This window comes from Haliotis rubra, unplaced genomic scaffold, assembly GCF_003918875.1.
Source record: "Haliotis rubra isolate DU_JTF1 unplaced genomic scaffold, ASM391887v1 Scf19, whole genome shotgun sequence".
NCBI lineage: Eukaryota > Metazoa > Mollusca > Gastropoda > Lepetellida > Haliotidae > Haliotis > Haliotis rubra.
In genome coordinates, this window is record NW_025765891.1 from 2993669 (window position 1) to 3020029 (window position 26361).

At 39.6% G+C, this 26361-nt stretch overlaps 2 protein-coding genes and 1 pseudogene across 4 annotated transcripts; all 3 read right to left on the reverse strand.

Moving 5' to 3' along the window:
- Positions 1–1762: 1762 nt before the first annotated feature.
- On the reverse strand, positions 1763–4430 carry LOC124274375 (cytochrome P450 26B1-like). The gene is made up of 5 exons (XM_046709753.1): positions 4311–4430; positions 3916–4136; positions 3274–3771; positions 2664–3068; positions 1763–2319 (listed from the first exon to the last, which is right to left on the reverse strand). Exons 2-5 carry the CDS (start codon positions 4000–4002, stop codon positions 1948–1950), a joined length of 1362 nt encoding a protein of 453 aa, XP_046565709.1. The 5' UTR covers positions 4003–4136; positions 4311–4430; the 3' UTR covers positions 1763–1947.
- Positions 2014–13799, reverse strand: LOC124274374 (cytochrome P450 26B1-like). 3 transcript variants are annotated; one of them, XR_006897925.1, is made up of 7 exons: positions 13688–13799; positions 13291–13513; positions 12649–13146; positions 12045–12449; positions 11125–11704; positions 10644–10774; positions 2014–2132 (listed from the first exon to the last, which is right to left on the reverse strand). XR_006897925.1 is itself a non-coding variant. In XM_046709752.1 (6 exons), the coding sequence occupies exons 1-5, from the start codon at positions 13792–13794 to the stop codon at positions 11333–11335; spliced, it is 1605 nt and encodes a 534-aa protein (XP_046565708.1). In that variant the 5' UTR covers positions 13795–13799; the 3' UTR covers positions 9470–10450; positions 11331–11332. The 3 variants fall into 3 exon arrangements, 1 of the variants encoding a protein (XP_046565708.1); XR_006897924.1 differs by lacking the exon at positions 2014–2132 and having other exon boundaries at positions 9470–10774; XM_046709752.1 differs by lacking the exons at positions 2014–2132; positions 10644–10774 and adding an exon at positions 9470–10450 and having other exon boundaries at positions 11331–11704.
- Positions 13800–20120: 6321 nt separating this feature from the next.
- Positions 20121–23614, reverse strand: LOC124274378 (annotated as a pseudogene).
- Between the last annotated feature and the right edge of the window lie 2747 nt (positions 23615–26361).

The window sequence follows — 26361 nt, forward strand, 5'->3', positions numbered from 1 at the left end:
AGGTTATAATTATTACACAAAGTAAGTCCTTTTCGCTGACTAACACACTAATAAAGAAACTGAATATCGATAAGTTCAACAGTTTATTTCAATCATTCAATGATGTATCACTCTCTTTGTACAAGGCAGAAGGCCTGTTACTGATGTAACAAGTTAACATTCTTTGCATGATCAACATGACAAAAACAGGACACTACATGGCAGTGTATGCAGTCGTTTTGGTAATCTGAAGATCGTGGTATGTTGGAAATGCCTTCCACATCATTAATGCGAAAGGAAAGCTGACCAAGGGCTAGGCATCTGTCAACAGATACGAAATTGAAGCTAGAGAAAATGGAATCATATCTTCTTTCCATCTGATTTCTCTAAACGTTAGATTTTGTAGGTGGGACAAAATCCGTTTCCAAACTTGTTGGAAATGCCTAGCCTTGGAACGGACACCAACAAACGTTGTTCTCAGCATATTCACTTGAAAACTTTAGTAATGTGAAGGCTGTGGTATGTTGGAAATACTCTCCCGTAATCATTGATGCAAAAAGAAAGCTGACGAAGGGCTAGGCATTTTGAACTATTAACTGATACGTGTTTCTACAATTTAAACTGGAGGGAGAAAATGGCCAAAAACATCAATATATGATTTCTTTGAACGACGGAAATTTGTAAATGGCACTAGATGTAGATTTAAACCTTCTGTGATACTGATGAACTATTTCTGTAGTTAGAATATAACACAACTTACTCAACACTCACTAAATGGTGCACCTCGTTGCATCACTGTTCTTTTATGTCTTGTGTCAACGCAACAAGTTTCCAAACAATCTAGCCCGTAGATAACGTTTTGGGAGGAGTGTTAGATATATAATATGTGGTTACAACTTCCTGATGGCTGAAACTCTCTGTACACCATCAATACTTGTGGTAGGCATGTCTCTGGAGGTCTCTTAAATTCAAAAGCCCTTTACACAGTTCCAGCTGTGAATTGGCATTGAAGAAACACAAGTTTGTCCATTGAAGGACATCTACACGTTTTGTTGCACATTGTTAACATCCTTACGAAGGTGAAAGGTCACAGGGAGATTATCTGAAGGTTTTGTTACTGGAAAGTAGGTAATCTTAGGACTTTTGTTCTTGAGTTCCCATGTACATGTCCTTATGAGTTCCACAATAAAGATTTTCACAAACATCCTGGCAAACCTTTCGCCTGGACATGCACGAGCACCTGCTCCAAAAGGAATGTAGTTGAATCGTTGGCCACTCACACGTGTCTTTTCGTCCATTTCATTCCAGCGTTCAGGTTTGAATTCCTCCTTGTCGTCAAAGAGTTTGGTTGTTTGATGCGTGTCTCGTATGCTGTAGATCACAGTCCAGCCCTCTGGAATCTGGTAGCCCTGTGAATGGAAAATAGGAAGATTGTAGGAATGTATATCAATGTTAGTCGTGATATAAATAGGGCTTTAAGTGAGACTTGACTATCAGCTTTACGTATTAAGGAAAACTGTAGATTCTGATCTTGTTCTTTCCAAAATGTGGATTTGGTTATTTGATGAAAAATATTAGGATATTTTGCCTCATGGAATCTGTGTGTTATTGCAAAATTTCGTTCAGTAATATGAACATTGCAAACTTCATCGTGTTTACAGCTCTTTGTGGATAAGATTTTATGTTTAGTTAATATATTTTGTTGTCCGAATTTCTTGACTAAGATAGACAAGTGACCGTTGGTTATAGTAAAAACTTACCTCAATCTCCATTGTTTTCTTAACCTTCCTGAATCCACCACCAACAGGGGGATACACTCTGAGCACCTCCTTCACCACGTGATCAACGTAGGTCAGTTTCTTTAAACTGTCAAGAGTCAGCTCGTCTTCAGAACTCAATAGTCCATTCTCTTCCAGTTCTTCTTCGATTTGTTTTCGAACTCCATCATCTTTGTCCACTGAAGGACATCTAGACGTTCTGTTGCACATTCTTGTTAACATCCTTACGAAGGTGAAAGGTCACAGGGAGATTATCTGAAGGTTTTGTTACTGGAAAGTAGGTAATCTTAGGACTTTTGTTCTTGAGTTCCCATGTACATGTCCTTATGAGTTCCACAATAAAGATTTTCACAAACATCCTGGCAAACCTTTCGCCTGGACATGCACGAGCACCTGCTCCAAAAGGAATGTAGTTGAATCGTTGGCCACTCACACGTGTCTTTTCGTCCATTTCATTCCAGCGTTCAGGTTTGAATTCCTCCTTGTCGTCAAAGAGTTTGGTTGTTTGATGCGTGTCTCGTATGCTGTAGATCACAGTCCAGCCCTCTGGAATCTGGTAGCCCTGTGAATGGAAAATAGGAAGATTGTAGGAATGTATATCAATGTTAGTCGTGATATAAATAGAGCTTTAAGTGAGACTTGGCTATCAGCTTTACGTATTAAGGAAAACTGTAGATTCTGATCTTGTTCTTACGAAAATGTGGATTTGGTCATTGATGAAAAATATTAGGATTTTTTGCCTCATGGAATCTATGTGTTATTGTAAAATTTCGTTCAGTAATATGAACATTGCATACTTCATTGTGTTTACAGCACTTTGCGGATAAGATTTTTGTATGGTGGAATATTTTGTTTCCTGAATTTTATGACTCAGACAAGTGACTGTTGGTTTTAGTAAATATTTACCTCAATCTCCATTGTTTTCTTAACCTTCCTGAATCCACCACCAACAGGGGGATACACTCTGAGCACCTCCTTCACCACGTGATCAACGTAGGTCAGTTTCTTTAAACTGTCAAAAGTCAGCTCTTCTTCAGAACTCAATAGTCCATTCTCTTCCAGTTCTTCTTCGATTTGTTTTCGAACTCCATCATCTTTACCTAAAGCCAGTAGTGTTGAATTTGCCGTGCTTGAACTGGTATCATGTCCTGCAAACCATAGTTCCAAGACTGCGTCTGCCATTTCGTCTGCGGTGAGTGAGGCAGCCGTTTCATCAAGATTCTTCAGTTCATCAACGAGGGACCACTGTTGTGTCTCCCTGTGAAGTCTTTTCTTAATTTCCTTTATCAGCTGTTCTCGTGCTTTTAGACCCTATATCAAAAAGGAAAGGTTTAGGTCAACTTCATTGATAAAATAAGGATGGATTTTGAATGATATAAAAATGCAGCAATGTGTACATTCAGATATGTATTCACTGTATTGTTATGACACGTTATTTGCCCAATGCACTGGCTGGAACTCTGAAGGAGACTAAATACGGTAAACAGTACCAAATGCGTAGTTATTTTGTACATACCTTGGACAATCCTGATCCAGGCAGTTCCCATGGCAGTGAAAACAAGTTGCCCGTGAAAGTCTGGAAAGAGCTGATTATTGACTGCAGGTTCTGATCATCAACATCAAATCCAATAAGGACGTTGGCAGCAAGTGACATTGCCAAGCGTTTGCAAATATCTGTTCCGAATTGTTGCCCTTTGCTGCACCAGTCCAAAATATGGTTTCTTACAAGTTTTTGAATTGTTGGAACATGTCCTTGTATAGCTGCAGGAGCTAAAGCCCGGAGGAGTAGCTTCTTCCTGATCCTGTGACTGTCAGGACTTGCATTTGTTAGTCCACCTGGTCCCAGCAGACGTTGGAGAGATCTTGGCTGACTGGCCTCAACATTGACGTGCTCCCCCATCAAAATATGGCGTACATTATCAGCTCCGATGATTCTGATGGTAGGCTGTCCCAGAAGGTGGGTCTTGTATACGTTGCCGTACTGTTGCCGCCGAGATAGGTAGTAGTCAGAGCCCTGAAGGGAAAATGAATGTACTTTTTAGTTAAGTCCCGTAAGTCCAAAATCCTAGAAATGCGGTGTGACCTGTGAAATGTGATTCAGCAGGCAAGTGATCGATTTAGATTTAACAGTAAAAGTAATTAATAAAGCATGACTTACTTTAGTTATTAATGAGAGTGTCTCGCCCACCAATGGAAAGCCCATAGACCCCGGGGAGGGGCAGTTTGCTGCGTGCGTCCACCGCATGCTGGTAATACTGACGCCACAGCCAGGTTGCTATGATGATGGCAAGAAATGACCACAGCATGAATCGCGAGACGTCTTGAAGCATACCATCGTGGGGGTCCAAAGAGAGTACCTCGGCACCTTGTTGTGGCTCACTGAAGACAGAAAAGTACAATACTTCAACCATTTATGTTTAAGTCATGAAGTGAAATGACTGATTGCTCATGGCACCGTTGATCCAAGCCCTGCCTTATGTCACAACGTTCGTTAATGTTAAGTGGACCCAATATATTCACACTATCGGCCATTAGACAACAAAAGACACTTACCATGTATTTGTAGGTTTTTGTTGTACACCAAAGAAATTCACACTTTTCTCGGAAATGACCAGCTGGGTGAAAGCCTTATCGTGGACAATGTAGCGTATGGTTGCCATCGTGAGAGGATGGTGATTTACTACTGTTTAATTGTAGATGTGCTATATATGACAGGAAGGAGCCAATGAAAGCATCGATGACTAACACGTCATTGTTTGTAACTGAAAACAAAAGTTGAACCAAAGTTCAGCGTCAAAACTTGTAAACAGTTTCAATTTAGGTCACAGTTCAGGGAGAGGTGCTAACTCCATGGAGGACGTTGTTGACTGCTCGGGTTATACACGTGGACAAACACCATGAGTGAGTGAGTGAGTGAGTGAGTGAGTTGAGTTTAACGTTGCACTCAGCAATATTCCTGGTATATGGCTGCGGTCTCAAGCACCATGACTTCTGGAAGTATCTTAAAGCATATACGGGCTTCAAGGTCATAGACTGCAACACCTTAGCACCTTCTGTATTAGGAGTTGTATCATTATCTGGGCAATCAACAGGAATTGAGAATTTTGTAAATGTTGCCTTAAATTATGAAGTTATCATGATGCCAAGCTTCCAACTGGGACGAATTATGAAAGAAACCATCATTATGGGCAGAGATTTCTCTTTGTCATGAAACGAGTTTTGTAGGTTGTACTGCGAACACATTTGTGTTTCAATACATTCTCCTGAATTGTACACTTTGTTTTAATCGAACATTAATGAGACAAATATCACTACGTGTGGTATCTTAGTTTCTGTACGTAACTCCGGAACAATTGAAAACCCATTTCCGACATCACAAAACATGTTTGTACTTGTGTACCGTTCACCAAATAGGGCATTGATAGCTGACATCATTGTCGATAACTGGATAGACACATCCCCTCAATTGCGAACCTGAAAATATAGTTGCAGTTTCTTGTCGATGGAAATAAAATACTTCAACATTAAATAAAATATATTGTTTGTCACGCCTGTACAGAAGACGATCCTGTCCTTGAACATCTGTTATGTATTATGCGGTAATATGTACTTATATTTTCTGTATGTTATATACACAACTTGTTTGAGTGGCATTTTAGTGAGTGGCATTTTAGAAGTTGAGACGTACACTATAGAACAAGTTTTTATGGATAACAACTTCTTTGTTTCGTGAGTGCGACGTTTCGATACAGATTCTTGTACCGTTGTCAAACGCCATAAGCCCACCATCAACCGTGACCAAGGATACTTCATTCCCTCAGCTTATGATCCACTCCTTCACCAAGCCCAATCTATTGTATAAACATCGCACCTATTGTATAAACATATCATTGTAACTACTCCTGTATTTATAAATCTCTGGCTTCCATTCACTATCCTTTGTGTACTCACTGGCTTCATCAGCTTACTGCTTAACCAATTATGACAATTATGTTGTTTCCTTTGTCAATTATGTTGTTTCATTGTTATATACAGTATATATATGCAGCTCCCACACTTCATGTATCACTCTTGCTTGACAACGGTACAAGAATCTGTATCGAAACGTCGCACTCACGAAATAAAGAAGTAGTTATCTATAAAAACTTGTTCTATAATGTTATATACACAGTTAGTTAATGGAGTGCTTTAACGTATCTTGGAAAAGCAGCAACTCGGGTAACTTTGTCTGTACAATCTAGATGTCTCTCAACTTGAAAATACACATGCGCAAGTTCAGTTTCAGTGCACAGCTTTATTAAATCCTGTTGGAGGTGTAACTTTAGAGGGAGAATATCTATAGACTATAGGGATTTTGTTTCAGTTCTCATGTTCAGGTCGTTATGAGCTCCACAATAAAGGTTTACATATATAAACTGGTAACCTTTTCCCCATGACTTATTCGGGCACCTGGTCTAGAATGAGTGAATTTAGTTTTACGCCTCTTTTAGCAATATTCCTGCAATATAAAAGGGCTTCACATACTGTGCCCAACCTGCTCTTGGGGTAATGAAGTGGAACGTGTGAGATTTCTTGTCCATTTGATTCCACCGTTCAGGTTCTTCACAAACCTTTTGTCAACAACAGTTGGGTAGCCTAGTGGTTAGAGCGTTAGCTTTCAAGTCCGCCATTGACATATGATGCATGAACAACTTTTGCCAAACTACGTTCACCGAACGTGACCTTAATTGAGTGAAATATGCAATTGAACAAAGATTAAATATTTTTCTAAAGTCACCACATGTTAAAGTGCAAACTGTTTTATTAACATACAGATTGCCTTCCTGCAGAAGACGTGATATTCATGTTTAGTTGATACATAGGTGAGCTTTGAGGAAGAGGTCCTTCCATCGGTTTGTGCCGACATGCATTGTCCCCATTCTGGTAGTACTGTAGGCTATAACCTGGCTACAAGAGCACACTCCTTTCACACATGTTGTGTGTTATTCTATAGTGATGTGCTTCATGTGTTTTGCAAGGTTCAATGGGAACACATGTTCTTGGTTCGTACAGTTAAGCGATTTAACGGTGATTTTCTATTTCATTCGACAACATTTCTTCAGGACGTTTACTTAAATTAGTTCAAAGTGAGACATATTTGTCACGCCTGTTATAGTGCAAATATTTCATTAATATTTCACGTATAAAAGTATAATAACTGTGATATTTGAAATTTATAAGAATTCACGAATGCACCTATATTGTGATTCTCTTTACACAAATGAGGGTAACTCAGGTTGTAAAAACATGTCGCCAGACACAGATATAGTGTACACAAAAGCATGACAAAGGCTGCCGTTTCATTTAGACAGACGCATTTCAGACTGACCGCCGACTTGTTAGTGGGATTATCACAAATTGGTTTGCGTGTCAATCTGGAAGTGTAAGTTTCACAATATAAGTACATTTGTGAATTTCTTATAAAGTTCAAATATCATGGTTATTATAATTTCATATGTGAAATATTAATGAAATATTTGCACTATAAAAGGCCTCTAAGAAACTGATTGCAATACTCCGGCATGAGATTGTGTTTTGGTGGACAGGTGCTTGCATTCTGCCCCACCGATATAAACACGTGCAACGGCAAATCAATTGATCAACTAAAAACCAGGGGAACTCTCAAAGGGGAATCGCATCTGCATTATTCTTGTCACCGATGCATCAGAATTTGAAACGTCCTTCACATGTCTTCCAGAAAACGTTTTGGAAGCTTTACGGATGCCTTAAATGTTATAATAATAATGAGTGTATTTTTTTAGTGTTAAATACTCCAAGCACTACGTGTCTGCTCCAAGCGCTTGCACAGTACTTTATTGGTACCACTTTATCACCCCGGATAACCCAAGCTGCCAATTCTATATTCTTATAAACCACCTTGGTGGTACAAGAGCATATATTGTAAACATATATAGAAATTCAAATTCAAGATGGGAGTAAACAACATATTAACATTATTTTCTGACAAGAGATGATAGATGTAGGATATATTTTGATAGATTTACTATGTCTCGAGATGTTTTTACAGATAATATTTCGTGAACTTTGTTTCATTGGGAAGAGAGGTTAGATGGGAGGGTAAATATTGTTTCCTCAAAGTACCTAATGCTTTGCAATGAAAAATATAGTGATATTCATCTGCGATGCCTGCGGCCTGCGGCATAGTTGACACGCCTTGGAATATTATGCCTGCGGCCCATCTCAATAGGTAAACTATGGTTACATGTTCTAAATCTCAATAATGGTAAAGAAATGCGTTTTGGAAGGAGGAGATGTACATCAAAATTGTGAAATGGCTTTAGGTGCTGATAGTGTATTCCCTTGGGACTAGAAATGATGTCATTGTGCCAGTTTGGGATAAATTGATCTTTAAGAATATGTTCTGTGAGGCGCTAGAAGGTTATAGTCACATGACTTTTCCCACCGAGTACCCATTTTCTGCTGGGTGAACAGAGGCATTTCTAAGGTGAGACCACATTTATCACATGTGTTTGGTTGTGGGACAGGACTGAAGTCCTAGAAACCCTTAGGAGTCAAGCAGTCAAACACGGTCATCCATCCGAGGCTCTCCGCACCCAAAGTTGATTACCTTCACCTGATTTGAGACCTGAGCAGTCTGCACGGGTCCATATGCCACCAGTCAGGTTAAAGACAGGAAACATATATAAATGCGATGCAGATAGAGGACACAGAGTACAGAGTCTGGGGTGAGGTTTCACATATAGATTGAGTGCAGACATGAGTAGAGATGGGGTCCGCAAAGGTCGGGTAAAGACAGACGCCACACATAGGATGGCTGCGAACACCGCACCTTACATATGGATTAAACAAGCTAAAGGTGAGTGATTGAGTATGGTTTTACTCCGCTTTTAGCAATATTCAAGCATTATCACGACAGGGGACACCAGAAATGAGCTTCACACATTGTGCCCATGTGGGGAATCGAAGCCGGGTGTTCCGCGTGACTAGCGAATGCTTGAACCCACCACCCCGAACAAGATAAGAGTCCCCAGATTGTTTAAGGAGTAATGAAACAAGTGCCAGAATGGAAAAACTGACAAAAGGAGCTCGGATAAACGAATGTGATATGTGAGAACAACCCTCTGACTGCAGGAAACCATCACCAGCACTGTCACTCTTTTGTCACGAAGAGCATACAACGCCTGGGTGTCTCCCAGAACATAAAGACCGACAAATGATTTCAACAGGGTGTCACAATAGCTGCCTGAGATATACAGTTAGTTCATGGATGTGGAAGAGGTGCCAGAGGTGCCAGAGGCTCCATCATGATGTGAGTGGTCAGACTGTGTAGCATGGTTCATAGTGTGCCATGATGGGGTGCAATGTAAGCCCGTATTTCAAATGGAAGAAAACTTTTGGCAAGTTTGAAATTGATGTATGCTACAGTTTGAAATCTTCATGTGATAAGTTGTTATGGGAAGTATAGTATACTAATAGAGTTTAATGAAGGCTAAAATAAGGTCTTCGATCATTTCAACATTACCAAACGGGAACAATCTGGGGATCAACTCACACGTTTGTTGTCTGATAAACATAATTTCTCATGTTTTGAGGCACAGCCCAACTTTACAGAGAAGCTAAAAATGTTATAATTATTACACGAAGTAAGTCCTACTCGCTGACTTTCACACTAATAAAGAAACTAAATGATAATAAGTTCAAAAGTTTATTTCAATCATGCAATGATGTATCATTATTGTAGAAATAACTTATATATTTACACTCTTTTTGTACAAGGCACAAGGCCTGTTACTGATGTAACAAGTTAACATTCTTTGCATGATCAACATGACAAAAACAGGACACTACATGGTAGTGTATGCAGTCGTTTACATATATGACATATACATGGTATACATCTACTATTGCCATCAGTGTATCTCAAGAGTATCTACAACTCAAGCTTGATCACTCAGGCATATGATGACTGGCCCACTTAGTCTGAAACTTGTAGGTTATCACAAAAGTTAGTCTTTAGCACGTTGGACACTAATCAGTTACCAAAATATTGGAAACGATACCATTCCCTGCTTTGAATAAATGCCACAACACCCATATCCATAACTGTAGGACATGGCCAACCGGTGACACCGACACAAACACACGGAAGAGCAAATCAAGTATCTCTTGTCAGTTGTTCTCAACGTATTCACTTGATAACTACATATATATTTTTTGTTTAATTTCTTTTGGTAATCTGAAGATCTCGGTATGTTGGAAATGCCTTCCCCTTAATCATTAATGCGAAACGAAAGCTGACTAAGGGCTAGGCATCTGTCAAAATATAGGAACTTGAAACTATAGAAAATGGAATCATATCATCACAACTTACACAGTATAACACAGCTTACTCAACACTCACTAAATGGTCCACCTCGTTGCACCACTATGTTCTTTTAGGGCGTGTGTCAACGCAACAAGTGTCCAAACAATCTAGTTCGCAGATAAAGTTTTGGGAGGAGTGTCAGATATATAATATGTGGTTACAACTTCCTGATGGCTTAAACTCTCTGTACACCATCAATACTTGTGGTAAGCATGTCTCTGGAGGTCTCTTTAATTCAAAAGCCCTTTACACAGTTCCAGCTGTGAATTGGCGTTGCAAGCTCCCAAGTTTGTCCATTGAAGGACATCTAGACGTTCTGTTGCACATTCTTGTTAACATCCTTGTGAATGGTGAAAGGTCACAGGGAGATTATCTGAAGGTTTTGTTACTTGAGAGTAGGTAATCTTAGGACTTTTGTTCTTGAGTTCCCATGTACATGTCCACAATAAAGATTTTCACAAACATCCTGGCAAACCTTTCGCCTGGACATGCACGAGCACCTGCTCCAAAAGGAATGTAGTTGAATCGTTGGCCACTCAAGTGTGTCTTTTCGTCCATTTCATTCCAGCGTTCAGGTTTGAATTCCTCGTTTGCTGTAGATCACAGTCCAGCCCTCTGGAATCTGGTAGCCCTGTGGATGGAAAATAGGAAGATTGAAGGAATGTATATCAATGTTAGTCGTGATATAAATAGGGCTTTAAGTGAGACTTGGCTATCACCTTTACATATGGAGGAAAACTGTAGATTCTAACCTTGTTCTTACGAAAATGTGGATTTGGTTATTGATGAAAAATATTAGGATATTTTGCCTCATGGAATCTGTGTGTTATTGCAAAATTTCGTTCAGTAATATGAACATTGCAAACGTTATCGTGTTTACAGCGCTTTGCGGATAAGATTTTATGTGTGGTGAATATATTTTGTTGTCCGAATTTTATGACTCAGATAGACAAGTGACCGTTGGTTATAGTAAAAATTTACCTCAATCTCCATTGTTTTCTTAACCTTCCTGAATCCACCACCAACAGGGGGATACACTCTGAGCACCTCCTTCACCACGTGATCAACTTAGTTCAGTTTCTTTAAACTGTCAAGAGTCAGCTCGTCTTCAGAACTCAATAGTCCATTCTCTTCCAGTTCATCTTCGATTTGTTTTCGAACTCCATCATCTTTGTCCACTGAAGGACATCTAGACGTTCTGTTGCACATTCTTGTTAACATCCTTACGAAGGTGAAAGGTCACAGGGAGATTATCTGAAGGTTTTGTTACTGGAAAGTAGGTAATCTTAGGACTTTTGTTCTTGAGTTCCCATGTACATGTCCTTATGAGTTCCACAATAAAGATTTTCACAAACATCCTGGCAAACCTTTCGCCTGGACATGCACGAGCACCTGCTCCAAAAGGAATGTAGTTGAATCGTTGGCCACTCACACGTGTCTTTTCGTCCATTTCATTCCAGCGTTCAGGTTTGAATTCCTCCTTGTCGTCAAAGAGTTTGGTTGTTTGATGCGTGTCTCGTATGCTGTAGATCACAGTCCAGCCCTCTGGAATCTGGTAGCCCTGTGAATGGAAAATAGGAAGATTGTAGGAATGTATATCAATGTTAGTCGTGATATTAATAGGGCTTTAAGTGAGACTTGGCTATCAGCTTTATGTATTAAGGAAAACTGTAGATTCTGATCTTGTTCTTACGAAAATGTGGATTTGGTTATTGATGAAAAATATTAGGATATTTTGCCTCATGGAATCTATGTGTTGTTGCAAAATTTCGTTCAGTAATATGAACATTTCAAACTTCATCGTGTTTACAGCGCTTTGCGGATAAGATTTTTTGTATGGTGGAATATTTTCCGAATTTTATGACTCAGACAAGTGACTGTTGGTTTTAGTAAACATTTACCTCAATCTCCATTGTTTTCTTAACCTTCCTGAATCCACCACCAACAGGGGGATACACTCTGAGCACCTCCTTCACCACGTGATCAACGTAGGTCAGTTTCTTTAAACTGTCAAAAGTCAGCTCTTCTTCAGAACTTAATAGTCCATTCTCTTCCAGTTCTTCTTCGATTTGTTTTCGAACTCCATCATCTTTACCTAAAGCCAGTAGTGTTGAATTTGCCGTGCTTGAACTGGTATCATTTCCTGCAAACCATAGTTCTAAGACTGCGTCTGTCATTTCGTCTGCGGTGAGTGAGGCAGCCGTTTCATCAAGATTCTTCAGTTCATCAACGAGGGACCACTGTTGTGTCTCCCTGTGAAGTCTTTTCTTAATTTCCTTTATCAGCTGTTCTCGTGCTCTTAGACCCTATATCAAAAGGAAAGGTTTAGGTCAACTTCATTGATAAAATAAGGATGGATTTTGAATGATATACAAATGCAGCAATGTGTACATTCAGATATGTATTCACTGTATTGTTATGACACGTTATTTGCTCAATGCACTGGCTGGAACTCTGAAGGAGACTAAATAACCAGTACCCAATGCGTAGTTATTTTGTACATACCTTGGACAATCCTGATCCAGGCAGTTCCCATGGCAGTGAAAACAAGTTGCCCGTGAAAGTCTGGAAGGAGCTGATTATTGACTGCAGGTTCTGATCATCAACGTCAAATCCAATAAGGACGTTGGCAGCAAGTGACATTGCCAAGCGTTTGCAAATATCTGTTCCGAATTGTTGCCCTTTGCTGCACCAGTCCAAAATATGGTTTCTTACAAGTTTTTGAATTGTTGGAACATGTCCTTGTATAGCTGCAGGAGCCAAAGCCCGGAGGAGTAGCTTCTTCCTGATCCTGTGACTGTCAGGACTTGCATTTGTTAGTCCACCTGGTCCCAGCAGACGTTGGAGAGATCTTGGCTGACTGGCCTCAACATTGACGTGCTCCCCCATCAAAATATGGCGTACATTATCAGCTCCGATGATTCTGATGGTGGGCTGTCCCAGAAGGTGGGTCTTGTATACGTTTCCGTACTGTTGCCGCCGAGATAGGTAGTAGTCAGAGCCCTGAAGGGAAAGTGAATGTACTTTTTAGTTAAGTCCCGTAAGTCCAATATCCTAGAAATGCGGTGTGACCTGTGAAATGTGATTCAACAGGCAAGTGATCGATTTAGTTTTAACAGTAAAAGTAATTTATAAAGCATGACTTACTTTAGTTATTAATGAGAGTGTCTCGCCCACCAATGGAAAGCCCATGGACCCTGGTGGGAGGGGCAGTTTGCTGCGTGCATCCATCGCATGCTGGTAATACTGACGCCACAGCCAGGTTGCCATGATGATGGCAAGAAATGACCACAGCATGAATCGCGAGACGTCTTGAAGCATACCATCGTGATGGTCCAAAGAGAGTACCTCGGCAGCTTGTTGCGGCTCACTGAAGACAGAAAAGTACAATACTTCAACCATTTATATTTTAGTCATGAAGTGAAATGACTGATTGCTCATGGCACCGTTGATCCAAGCCCTGCCTTATGTCACAACGTTCGTTAATGTTAACTGGACCCAATATATTCACACTATCGGCCATTAGACAACAAAAGACACTTACCATGTATTTGTAGGTTTTTGTTGTACACCAAAGAAATTCACACTTTTCTCGGAAATGACCAGCTGGGTGAAAGCCTTATCGTGGACAATGTAGCGTATGGTTGCCATCGTGAGAGGATGGTGATTTACTACTGTTTAATTGTAGATGTGCTATATATGACAGGAAGGAGCCAATGAAAGCATCGATGACTAACACGTCATTGTTTGTAACTGAAAACAAAAGTTGAAGGAAAGTTCAGCATCAAAACTTGTAAACAGTTTCAATTTAGGTCACAGTTCAGGCAGAGGTGCTAACTGCATGGAGGATGTTGTTGACTCCACGGCTTGTACACGTGGACAAACACCATAGCATATACGGGCTTCAAGTTCATAGACTGCAACACCTTAGTACCTTCTGTGTTAGTGTAGCAGTGACGTTTTCACGTTGTATTCTATACCTTGTAGCTTGTCTTATTTAAAAAGTCAATTTACATTTATTCAAAAACATTTCCTTTTTGTTATCTACAGTTTTGTGGGTAACAGTATTTTTCATGGTAATCTCTGTGCCTGTTCTCTGTGTTGACCAGGCTGATGAATATCCATATCACGTGTGTTTCATGTTAGAGCGATCTTTGTTATAATATTGAGGATTTTGATTGGAACATATGCTTCAATAAGATAACATCTGGTGGTGACTTGTGGTTTCCATTGTGTTCTGAGAGCTGAACATGTGAGGTCAAGCCAGAGTTGTAGAGCATTTTGTAAATGTTATAGTTTGGTAAACTGGTTTAGGCTGTTAAGTATTTAAACCTAATGTTGTATTCTACTAGTATTTTATTCACATGTGAATTCTTTTGAAGTTACCTAGTAAGTAGAATTTGCGTGCTCTGATACTGACTGCTAAGAATGTGATGTGCATGATATATGCTAATTATGGATGCGTGTTCGATGTGTAGATATGATGATTTTGTATTACTAGAGTTTTACATCACGTTGCTGTCGGGCAGAGTTATATAAAGGAGTCTATTTGTCTTATAGACGTGCGAGCTAATTTTGAATATGAAATGTCAAACATGTACTTTTTATTGTCATATGGAGAATATATCCATCTTATTGAATCTCTACTACAAACTCAGTATTATTATCCACGTGAAACAATTAAAAGGGAAAAATGTTCGTTATTAATGTATTCATTTATTGTTCAGTGTGATCATGTCTTACATGTTTTTCTCCCTTTTTCATAATATAATTGCCAATGAATCTATTAAGGGTATTTTTCTTATGCTCGGAAATAAACATATTCACACTCCACAGCGAGTGGTGTTTTCTCAGCGTGAGCTGTTACAGTAGCAGTTGTCTCATTGTCGGGGCAATCTACATGAATTTATCATTATGTAAATGTTGACTTACATTATGAACTTATCTTGCTGCCTAGCTTCCAATTGGCACGGATTTGATAAGAAATCATCATTATGGACAGAGATTTCTCTTGGTCATAAAAAAACGAGTTTTGTAGGTTATACTGCGAACGCATTTGTTTTTCAATACATTCTCCTGAATTGTACACTCTGATTCAAACGTATGGTTCATGTAGTAACACAAATAACACTACGTGTGGTATCTCAGATTTATTTCGATTTATTCACGTGGTCAGGTAGACGAGTATATATCTATGTCACTCTGGAATCTGAGCGCTCCCCTCAATTGGAATCCTGAAAATATTGTTGCACTTCCTTGTCGATGGAAAAAAATACTTCAACATTAAATAAAAGATATTGTTTGTCACGCCTGTACAGAAGACTTTAAGCAGGAAGAGCTATATTGTGATTCTCTTTACACAAAGGAAAGTAACTTAGTTGGGTTGTAAAAACATGTCGCCAGACACAGACATATTGTACACAACAGATAACTGTTTACACAAAGGCTGCCGTTTCATTTAGCCAGACGCATTTCCGATTGACCGCCGACTTATTAGTGGGATTATCACAAATTTGTCAGCGTGTCAATCTGGAAGTGTAAGAATTCAAAACATAGGTACATTTGTGAATTCTTATAAATTTCAAACATCATAGTTATTATATTTTAGTATGTGAAATATTAACGAAATATTAGGACTATGAAAGGCCCCTAAGAAACTGATTGCAATACTCCGACATGAGATACTTGTGCTTATGGATCACTATGAAGCAGTTGTTGGACAGGTGCTTGCATTCTGCCCCACCGGTATAAACACGTGCAACGGCAAATCAATGGATCACCTAGAAAACCAGGGGAACTCGCAAAGGGGAATCGCATCTGGCATTATTCTTATTATTCGGCGTGACGAGCGAACATTTTAACCCACTACCCTGAACAAGATAAGAGTCCCCAGATTGTTTAAGGAGTAATGAAACAAGTGCCAGAATGGAAACACTGACAAAAGGAGCTCGGATAAACGAATGTGATATGTGTGAACAACCCTCCAACTGCAGAAAACCATCACCAGCACTGTCACTCTTTTGTCACGATGAGCATACAACGCCTGGGTGTCTCCCAGAACATAAAGACCAACAAATGATTTCAACAGGTTGTCACAATAGCTGCCTGAGATATACAGTTAGTTCATGGATGTGGAAGAGGTGCCAGAGGCTCCATCATGATGTAAGTGGTCAGACTGTGTAACATGGTTCATAGTGTGCCATGATGGGGTGCAATGTAAGCCCGTATTTCAAATGGAAGAAAACTTTTGGCAAGTTTGAAATTGATGTATGCTACAGTTTGGAATCTTCATGTGATAAGTTGTTATGGGAAATATAGTATACTAATAGAGTTTAATGAAGGCTAAAATAAGGTCTTCGATCATTTCAACATTACCAAACGGAAACAATCTGGGGATCAGCTCACACGTTTGTTGTCTGATAAACACGATTTCTCGTGTTTTGAGGCACAGCCAAACTTTACAGAGAAGCTAAAAATGTTATAATTATTACACGAAGTAAGTCCTGTTCGTTGACTAACACACTAATAAAGAAACTAAATGACAATAAGTTCAAAAGTTTATTTCAATCATTCAATGATGAATCATCATTGTAGAAATAACTTAAACACTTAAACTCTTTTTGTACAAGGCAGAAGGCCTCTTGCTGATGTAACAAGTTAACATTCTTTGCACGATCAACATGACAAAAACAGGACACTACATGGTAGTGTATGCAGTCGTTTACATATATGACATATACATGGTATACATCTACTATTGCCATCAGTGTATCACAACAGTATCTACAGCTGAACTTGGTCACCCAGGCATATGATAACTGGCAAAGTTACTCTGAAACTTGTAGGTTATCAGAAAAGTTAGTCTTTAGCACGTTGGACACTAATCAGTTACCCCAAAATTGGAAACGATACCATTCCCTGCTTTGAATAAATGCCACAACACCCATATCCACAATTGTAGGAAATGGCCAACCGGTGACACCGACACAAACACACGTTGTTCTCAGCATATTCACTTGATAACTACTGATATACTGATTTGCGTTTCCTTTGGTAATGTGAAGCACACGGTCTGTTGGAAATACCCTCCCTTAACCATTGATGCGAAAGGAAGATGGAAGGGCTAGGCATTTTCAACTGATACGTGCTTGTACAATTTAAAACTGGAGGGGGAAATGGCTAAAACATCAATATCAGATTTCTTTGAACGGCGATGTTTGTAGATGGGACTAATATAGATAAAGACCTTCTGTGATACTGATGAACTATTTCTGTAGTTAGAATATAACACAACTTACTCAACACTCACTAAATGGTGCACCTCGTTGCATCACTATGTTCTTTTTTGTCTTGTGTCAACGCAAAACGTCTCCAAACAATCTAGTTCGTAGATAACGTTTTGGGAAGACTGTCAGATATATAATATGTGGTTACAACTTCCTGATTGCTTAAACTCTCTGTCACAATCAGTACTTGTGGTAGGTATGTCTCTGGAGGTCTTTTAAATTCAAAAGCCCTTTACACAGTTCCAGCTGTGAATTGGCGTTGCAGGCTCCCAAGTTTGTCCATTGAAGGACATCTAGACGTTCTGTTGCACATTCTTGTTGACATCCTTACGAAGGTGAAAGGCCACAGCGTTCAGGTTTGAATTCTTCCTTGTCGTCAAAGAGTTTGGTTGTTTGATGCGTGTCTTGTATGCCGTAGATCACAGTCCAGCCCTCTGGAATCTGGTAGCCCTGTGAATGAAAAATAGGAAGATTGTAGGAATGTATATCAATGTTAATCGTGATATAAATAGGGCTTTAAGTGAGACTTGGTTTTCAGCTTTACGTATTAAGGAAAACTGTAGATTCTGATCTTGTTCTTACCAAAATGTGGATTTGGTTATTGATGAAAAATATTAGGATATTTTGCCTCATGGAATCTGTGTGTTATTGCAAAATTTCGTTCAGTAGTATGAACATTGCAAACGTCATCGTGTTTACAGTTCTTTGTGGATAAGATTTTATGTGTAGTGAATATATTTTGTTTCCCGAATTTCTTGACTCAGATTGACAAGTAACCGTTGGTTATAGTAAAAATTTACCTCAATCTCCATTTTTGCTTATGCTCGGAAATAAACATATTCACACTCCACAGCGAGTGGTGTTTTCTCAGCGTGAGCTGTTACAGTAGCAGTTGTCTCATTGTCGGGGCAATCTACATGAATTTATCATTATGTAAATGTTGACTTACATTATGAACTTATCTTGCTGCCTAGCTTCCAATTGGCACGGATTTGATAAGAAATCATCATTATGGACAGAGATTTCTCATGGTCATAAAAAAACGAGTTTTGTAGGTTATACTGCGAACGCAATTGTTTTTCAATACATTCTCCTGAATTGTACACTCTGATTCAAACGTATGATTCATGTAGTAACACAAATAACACTACGTGTGGTATCTCAGATTCTGTACACAGCCCCGGAACAATTGAAAAACCAACCCCAACATAAGAAAACGTGTTTGTACTTGTGTACCGTTCACCAAACACGGCATTGATAGCTGATATCATTGTCAATAGCGTGAAAACAAACCAGTCTGTAGAAAGGTTGTAGTGACTAATACTGTCCTTACTCATCACGCATGAAAGGTCAATGGAAACATGGCATTATGTTTACAGCAGGAGCATTGTTTTCGATTTATTCACGTGGTCAGGTAGACAAGTATATATCTATGTCACTCTGGAAACTGAGCGCTCCCCTCAATTACAATCCTGAAAATATTGTTGCACTTCCTTGTCGATGGAAAAAAAATACTTCAACATTAAATAAAAGATATTGTTTGTCACGCCTGTACAGAAGACTTTAAGCAGGAAGAGCTATATTGTGATTCTCTTTACACAAAGGAAAGTAACTTAGTTGGGTTGTAGAAACATGTCGCCAGACACAGACATATTGTACACAATAGATAACTGTTTACACAAAGGCTGCCGTTTCATTTAGCCAGACGCATTTCCGATTGACCGCCGACTTATTAGTGGGATTATCACAAATTTGTCAGCGTGTCAATCTGGAAGTGTAAGAATTCAAAATATAGGTACATTTGTGAATTCTTATAAATTTCAAACATCATAGTTATTATATTTTAGTATGTGAAATATTAATGAAATATTAGGACTATGAAAGGCCCCTAAGAAACTGATTGCAATACTCCGACATGAGATACTTGCGCTTATGGATCACTATGAAGCAGTTGTTGGACAGGTGCTTGCATTCTGCCCCACCGGTATAAACACGTGCAACGGCAAATCAATTGATCACCTAGAAAACCAGGGGAACTCGGAAAGGGGAATCGCATCTGGCATTATTCTTATTATTCGGCGTGACGAGCGAACATTTTAACCCACCACCCCAAACAAAAATAAGAGTCCCCAGATTGTTTAAGGAGTAATGAAACAAGTGCCAGAATGGAAACACTGACAAAAGGAGGTCGGATAAACGAATGTGACATAAAGACCGACAAATAATTTCGACAGGGTGTCACAATAGCTGCCTGAGATATACAGATAGTTCATGGATGTGGAAGAGGTGCCAGAGGCTCCATCATGATGTGAGTGGTCAGACTGTGTAACATGGTTCATAGTGTGCCATGATGGGGTACAATGTAAGCCCGTATTTCAAATGGAAGAAAACTTTTGGCAAGTTTGAAATTGATGTATGCTACAGTTTGGAATCTTCATGTGATAAGTTGTTATGGGAAGTATAGTATACTAATAGAGTTTAATGAAGGCTAAAATAAGGTCTTCGATCATTTCAACATTACCAAACGGAAACAATCTGGGGATCATCTCACACGTTTGTTGCCTGATAAACATAATTTCTCATGTTTTGAGGCACAGCCCAACTTTACAGAGAAGCTAAAAAATGTTATAATTATTACACGAAGTAAGTCCTGTTCGCTGACTAACACAATAATAAAGAAACTAAATGACAATAAGTTCAAAAGTTTATTTCAATCATTCAATGATGTATCATTATTGTAGAAATAACTTATATATTTACACTCTTTTTGTTCAAGGCAGAAGGCCTGTTACTGATGTAACAAGTTAACATTCTTTGCATGATCAACATGACAAAAACAGGACACTACATGGTAGTGTATGCAGTCGTTTACATATATGACATATACATGGTATACATCTACTATTGCCATCAGTGTATCTCAAGAGTATCTACAGCTCAACTTGATCACTCAGGCATATGATAACTGGCACACTATCACAAAAGTTAGTCTTTAGCACGTTGGACACTAATCAGTTACCAAAATATTGGAAACGATACCATTCCCTGCTTTGAATAAATGCCACAACACCCATATCCGCAATTGTAGGAAATGGCCAACCGGTGACACCGCCACAAACCACACGGAAGAGCAAATCAAGTATCTCTTGTCAGTTGTTCTCAACGTATTCACTTGATAACTACTGAAGTATTTTTGTTTTAATTTCTTTTGGTAATCTGAAGATCGTGGTATGTTGGAAATGCCTTCTCCTTAATCATTAATGCGAAACGAAAGCTGACCAAGGGTTAGGCATCTGTCAACAGATAGGAACTTGAAACTAGAGAAAATGGAATCATATCTTCTACGGAAAGACATCACTATCTTATTTGTCTGAAAGATATAACGTAGGTGGGACAAAACCCGTTTCTGAACTTGTTGGAAAAGCCTAGCCGTGGAACCGACACCAACAAACGTTGTTCTCAGCATATTCACTTGATAACTACTGATATACTGAATTGCGTTTCCTTTGGTAATGTGAAGCACGCGGTCTGTTGGAAATACCCTCCCTTAACCATTGATGCGAAAGGAAAGCTGGAAGGTCTAGGCATTTTCAACTGATACGTGTTTGTACAATTTAAAACTGGAGGGGGAAATGGCTAAAACATCAATATCAGATTTCTTTGAACGGCGATGTTTGTAGATGGCACTAGATGTAGATTTAGACCTTCTCTGATACTGGTGAACTATTTCTGTATTGAGAATATAACACAACTTACTCAACACTCACTAAATGGTGCACCTCGTTGCATCACTATGTTCTTTTGTCTTGTGTCAACGCAAAACGTCTCCAAACAATCTAGTTCGTAGATAACGTTTTGGGAAGACTGTCAGATATATAATATGTGGTTACAACTTCCTGATGGCTTAAACTCTCTGTACATCATCAATACTTGTGGTAGGTATGTCTCTGGAGGTTTCTTACATTCAAAATCCCTTTACACAGTTCCAGCTGTGAATTGGCGTTGCAGGAACCCAAGTTTGTCCATTGAAGGACATCTAGACGTTTTGTTGCACACATTGTTAACATCCTTACGAAGGTGAAAGGTCACAGGAGATATTATCTGAAGGCTTTGTTACTGGAAAGTAGTAATCTTAGGATTTTTGTTCTTGAGTTCCCATGTACATGTCCTTGTGTATGAGTTCCACAATAATATTTTCACAAACATCCTGGCAAACCTTTCGCCTGGACATGCACGACACCTGCTCCAAATGTATGTGTTGAATCGTTGGCCGCTAACGCATGTCTTTTCGTCCATTTCATTCCAGCGTTCAGGTTTGAATTCTTCCTTGTCGTCAAAGAGTTTGGTTGTTTGATGCGTGTCTCGGATGCTGTAGATCACAGTCCAGCCCTCTGGAAACTGGTAGCCCTGTGGATGGAAAATAGGAAGATTGTAGGGCTGTATATCAATGTTAGTCGTGATATAAATAGGGCTTTAAGTGAGACTTGGTTTTCAGCTTTACGTATTAAGGAAAACTGTACATTCTGATCTTGTTCTTTCCAAAATGTGGATATGGTCATTGATGAAAAATATTAGGATATTTTGCCTCATGGAATCTGTGTGTTATTGCAAAATTTCATTCAGTAATATGAACATTGCAAACTTCATCGTGTTTACAGCGCTTTGCGGATAAGATTTTTGTATGGTGGAATTTTGGTTACTGATGAAATTGACCGTTGGTTTTAGGATATTTTGCCTCATGGAATGCTTTTACCACACTATAACTTCACCACGTGAAAGGGTTTCTTTAAGGTTCAGGTCAACTTCATTGATAAGACAAGGATGGATTTGGAATGAGATACAAAGCAGCAATGTGTTTTGAGTTTAGTTTTACACCGCAGCCGTTTCAGCAATATTCCAGCTATATGGCGCAGCAATGTGTATGCATCATAATATGGAACGTCTCTATCTACCAGAACATTCAGAAATGTATTCACTGCATTGTTGTGGTAAGTTAGTCTCTCAATACACTGACTGGGATTCTGAACGAGACTAAATAACAAGTACCCAATGCGTAGTTATTTTGTATATACCTTGGACAATCCTGATCCAGGCAGTTCCCATGGCAGTGAAAACAAGTTGCCCGTGAAAGTCTGGAAGGAGCTGATTATTGACTGCAGGTTCTGATCATCAACGTCAAATCCAATAAGGACGTTGGCAGCAAGTGACATTGCCAAGCGTTTGCAAATATCTGTTCCGAATTGTTGCCCTTTGCTGCACCAGTCCAAAATATGGTTTCTTACAAGTTTTTGAATTGTTGGAACATGTCCTTGTATAGCTGCAGGAGCTAAAGCCCGGAGGAATAGCTTCTTCCTGATCCTGTGACTGTCAGGACTTGCATTTGTTAGTCCACCTGGTCCCAGCAGACGTTGGAGAGATCTTGGCTGACTGGCCTCAACATTGACGTGCTCCCCATCAAAATATGGCGTACATTATCAGCTCCGGTGATTCTAATGGTGGCTGTCCCATGATGTGTGTCTTGTATACGTTTCCGTACTGTTGCCGCCGAGATAGGTAGTAGTCAGAGCCCTGAAGGGAAAATGAATGTACTTTTTAGTTACATCCCGTAAGTCCAAAAGCCTAGAAATACGGTGTGTGGTGTGAAATGTGATTCAGCAGGCAAGTGATCGACTTTATAACAGTCGAAATAATCAACAAAGCATCACTTACCTTAGTTATTAAGGAGAGTGTCTCGCCCACCAAAGGAAAGCCCATGCACCCTGGTGGTAGGGGCAGTTTGGTGCGTGCGTCCACCGCATGCTGGTAATACTGACGCCACAGCCAGGCTGCTGTGATGATGGCGAGAAATGACCACAGAATACAACGCGAGACTTCTTGAAGCATACCATCGTGGTGGTCCACAGAGCGTACCTAGGCACCTTGTTGCGGCTCACTGAAGACAGAAAAGTACAATACTTCATCCAATTAATTTTTGAAGTGAAATGACTGATTGCCTAGGGCACCGTTGATCCTAGTTTTGCCTTATGTCACACAGTTCGTGAATGTTAACTAAACTCAACATATTCACACAACCGACCATTAGACAACAACAAACACTTACCATGTGTCGGAAATTAGCAACTGTTTGAAAGTCCTATCGTGCGAAATGTAGCATACGGTTGCCATCGTGACAGGAAGGTGACTTACTACTGTCTAATTGTAGATGTGCTATGAGCCAATGAAAGCATCGATGACTAACGCGTCATTGTTTATAACTGAAAACAAAAGTTGAACCAAAGTTCAGCCTCACAACTTGTAAACAGTTTCAAATTAGGTCGCAGTTCAGGGAGAGGTGCTAACTCCATGGAGGATGTTGGCGACGCCTCGGTGTGTACACGTGGACAAATGCAATAAATTCTGGAAGCATTGTGTAGCATCTAAGGGCTTCAAGGTCATAGACTGCAACATTCTTATGTGGCTTATAACTTCAAATACGCAGGAATTGATAAATAATGATTATGAGTAGAGATATCTCTGGGTCATGAAAACGGTTTTGTTAACTTTAACTGCGAAAGCATCAATACATTTAATAACACAGATATCACTGCGTATAGTATCTTAGTTTCTAATTCCTGAATTCACATCGTTTTGAACGAACATTTGATAATGGAAACATCAATTGGGTATCCAGTATCTATATGAAAAACTATTGAAAAATGAACCCGGACATCAGAAAATGCGTTGTACTTGTGTACTGTTTACCAATGCTGACATCATCGATAGAAAATTTGTAGTGATTAATCCTCTCCTCACTCAACAGGCAGAAAAAACAACAAAATGTTTACAACAGGAATTTTGTTTTGGGTTTATTCACGTGGTCAAGTGGACAAATATATAACTATGTGAACCATCCCCTCAATTGAGAACCTGTTCTACTTACTTGTGGATAAAAAATAAATGCTTCACTATAAACTAAAATATTTGTTTTTGTTCTTTTGTTGCTAACACTCATCGACCCAACTATCTAACGCTGGTTTTGTTGGTGTATTTTTATGTACCTAACGTTAATGTAACAAGACATGACCAAATGGCATACCCAGAATAATACTCTATATTATCTGAATTCAACCGGTACAAATGCATGTGTGTTATGTTGACGTGATGCAAGGTTCAGATTGTACATATTCGTGCTTTCCCAGTGTGTGCAGTTCTGTGATCTAACGAGCTGTAGTATTCATGATTTTGAGTTTTTATGAGTTGATTCCGAAAACCTTTCTTTTGTTGAGATTTTCGTTTCGCTAAAATCAAATCAAAGTCAGAGTAAGTTTAGTTTCACGCCGCACTCCGCAATATTCCAGCTATATGGCGGCGGTCTATAAATAATCGAGTCTGCGCCAGACAATCCAATGATCAACAGCATGAGCATCGATCTACGCAACTGGAATACGATGACATGTGTCAACCAAGTCAGCGAGCATGACCACCTGATCACATGACCACCTGATCCGGTTAGTCGTCTCTTACGAGAAGAATCAAAGTACGTCTTACAGAAAGATTAGGCGGACGTGTTCTAAGGAACGGATGTGGTGACAGATAGAGATGGAACACAGACGTGCAGCACATACAGATGGACTACAGACACACAGAACACATAAACAGATGACACATATGTATACGAAATCATTAATGAACAACATAAATCCAAGAGTGATTCCTACAATTTTGGTCGAAACAGGCGATCATACACAGGCATACTGGAATGCACATGACTTATCTCAAAAACTATGGGTCGCATGTTCACACTGTGCATAAAGCACACTGGGGTATTCATTTCAAATTTCTGTTTGTGCACTACGGTTTTCTAAACTGATTGCAATGACAATTATGCTAAAAAGTAACTTTCGTTGACAAGGCAAGAAATAGTCTTTCAGAAAATACACGATGGTGAGTTATTAGCATTTATTACTCGCCCGTGGAAGATACTGCAGTATAAAATTTTTACGTCAATAGTAAACTAGTGTAATACCGCTAGACATATGACTTCATAATGGTTACAGTTATGACGTCACAATGCAAATACCTCTCTCACAATGGTATTAGACCTTGCTTGACTCGCGGAAACTTGACATGAGAGTCATCATACTGTAGGCAGTTTCTATCAATTTATGTTGGAGAGTAACAAACAGAATACTAAACTCGCTTCCATGAAATACCATTACACGGAAGGTCGTTTAGTATCCTCTATGGTGGAAACTTAGCTACCGGTCTAAGTGGATTTGTAAGGAGACATATGACCGCCGTTGAAGTAAAGGATCGTAAGCTTACCCAGAGTGTTTTTAATGAGTAATGAAAAAAAGTGCCAGAGTAGTATCACTGACAAAAGGACTGACTGACTGACTGAGTTTGGTTTTACGCCGCTTTTAGCAATATTCAAGCAACATCACGGCGAGGGACACCAGAAATGGGCTTCACACATAGTACCCATGTGGGGATTCGAACCCGGGTCTTCGGCGTGACGAGCCAACGCTTTAACCACCAGGCTACCCCACCGCCCCCTGACAAAAGGAGCTCGGATAAACGAATGTGTTCGTTGAGAACAACCATCTGACTACAGGAAACCATCACCATCACTGTTACTTCTTTGTGGTCACGATGGACATTACCTGGCCTGGGTGTCTTCCTGTACATAAGGACTGACCAATGAGGTGAACAGAATATAATAGTCACTGAGATATACATTTCATCAAGTGGTGGCGCGTGGTCCTGTGCTTAAAGCTCAGGTCACAAATCGGTGAAGTTAAGCCGCGTCGAGCTCGGAGAGTCCTTGGATGGGTGACCGTGTTTGGCAGCTTGACTCCTGAGAGTTTCTAGGACTTGAGTCCTGCCCCACAACGAAGCACATGTGATACATGTGGTCTCACCTTAGGCAAGTGAGTTTGTTCAAAATTGCCTC

What these genes read in the sequence shown, in the direction of transcription:
- LOC124274374 (XM_046709752.1), bottom strand. Translation starts at nt 13,794, where the DNA reads ATGGCAACCATACGCTACATTGTCCACGATAAGGCTTTCACCCAGCTG. An exon ending in CAAAAACCTACAAATACATG is followed by an intron (nt 13,514 to 13,687) that starts GTAAGTGTCTTT and finishes TTCTGTCTTCAG; the next exon opens with TGAGCCGCAACAAGCTGCCG. An exon ending in CACTCTCATTAATAACTAAA is followed by an intron (nt 13,147 to 13,290) that starts GTAAGTCATGCT and finishes CTTTCCCTTCAG; the next exon opens with GGCTCTGACTACTACCTATC.
- LOC124274375 (XM_046709753.1), bottom strand. Translation starts at nt 4,002, where the DNA reads ATGCGGTGGACGCACGCAGCAAACTGCCCCTCCCCGGGGTCTATGGGC. An exon ending in CTGGATCAGGATTGTCCAAG is followed by an intron (nt 3,069 to 3,273) that starts GTATGTACAAAA and finishes TTTTTGATATAG; the next exon opens with GGTCTAAAAGCACGAGAACA. An exon ending in AGAAAACAATGGAGATTGAG is followed by an intron (nt 2,320 to 2,663) that starts GTAAATATTTAC and finishes TTCCATTCACAG; the next exon opens with GGCTACCAGATTCCAGAGGG.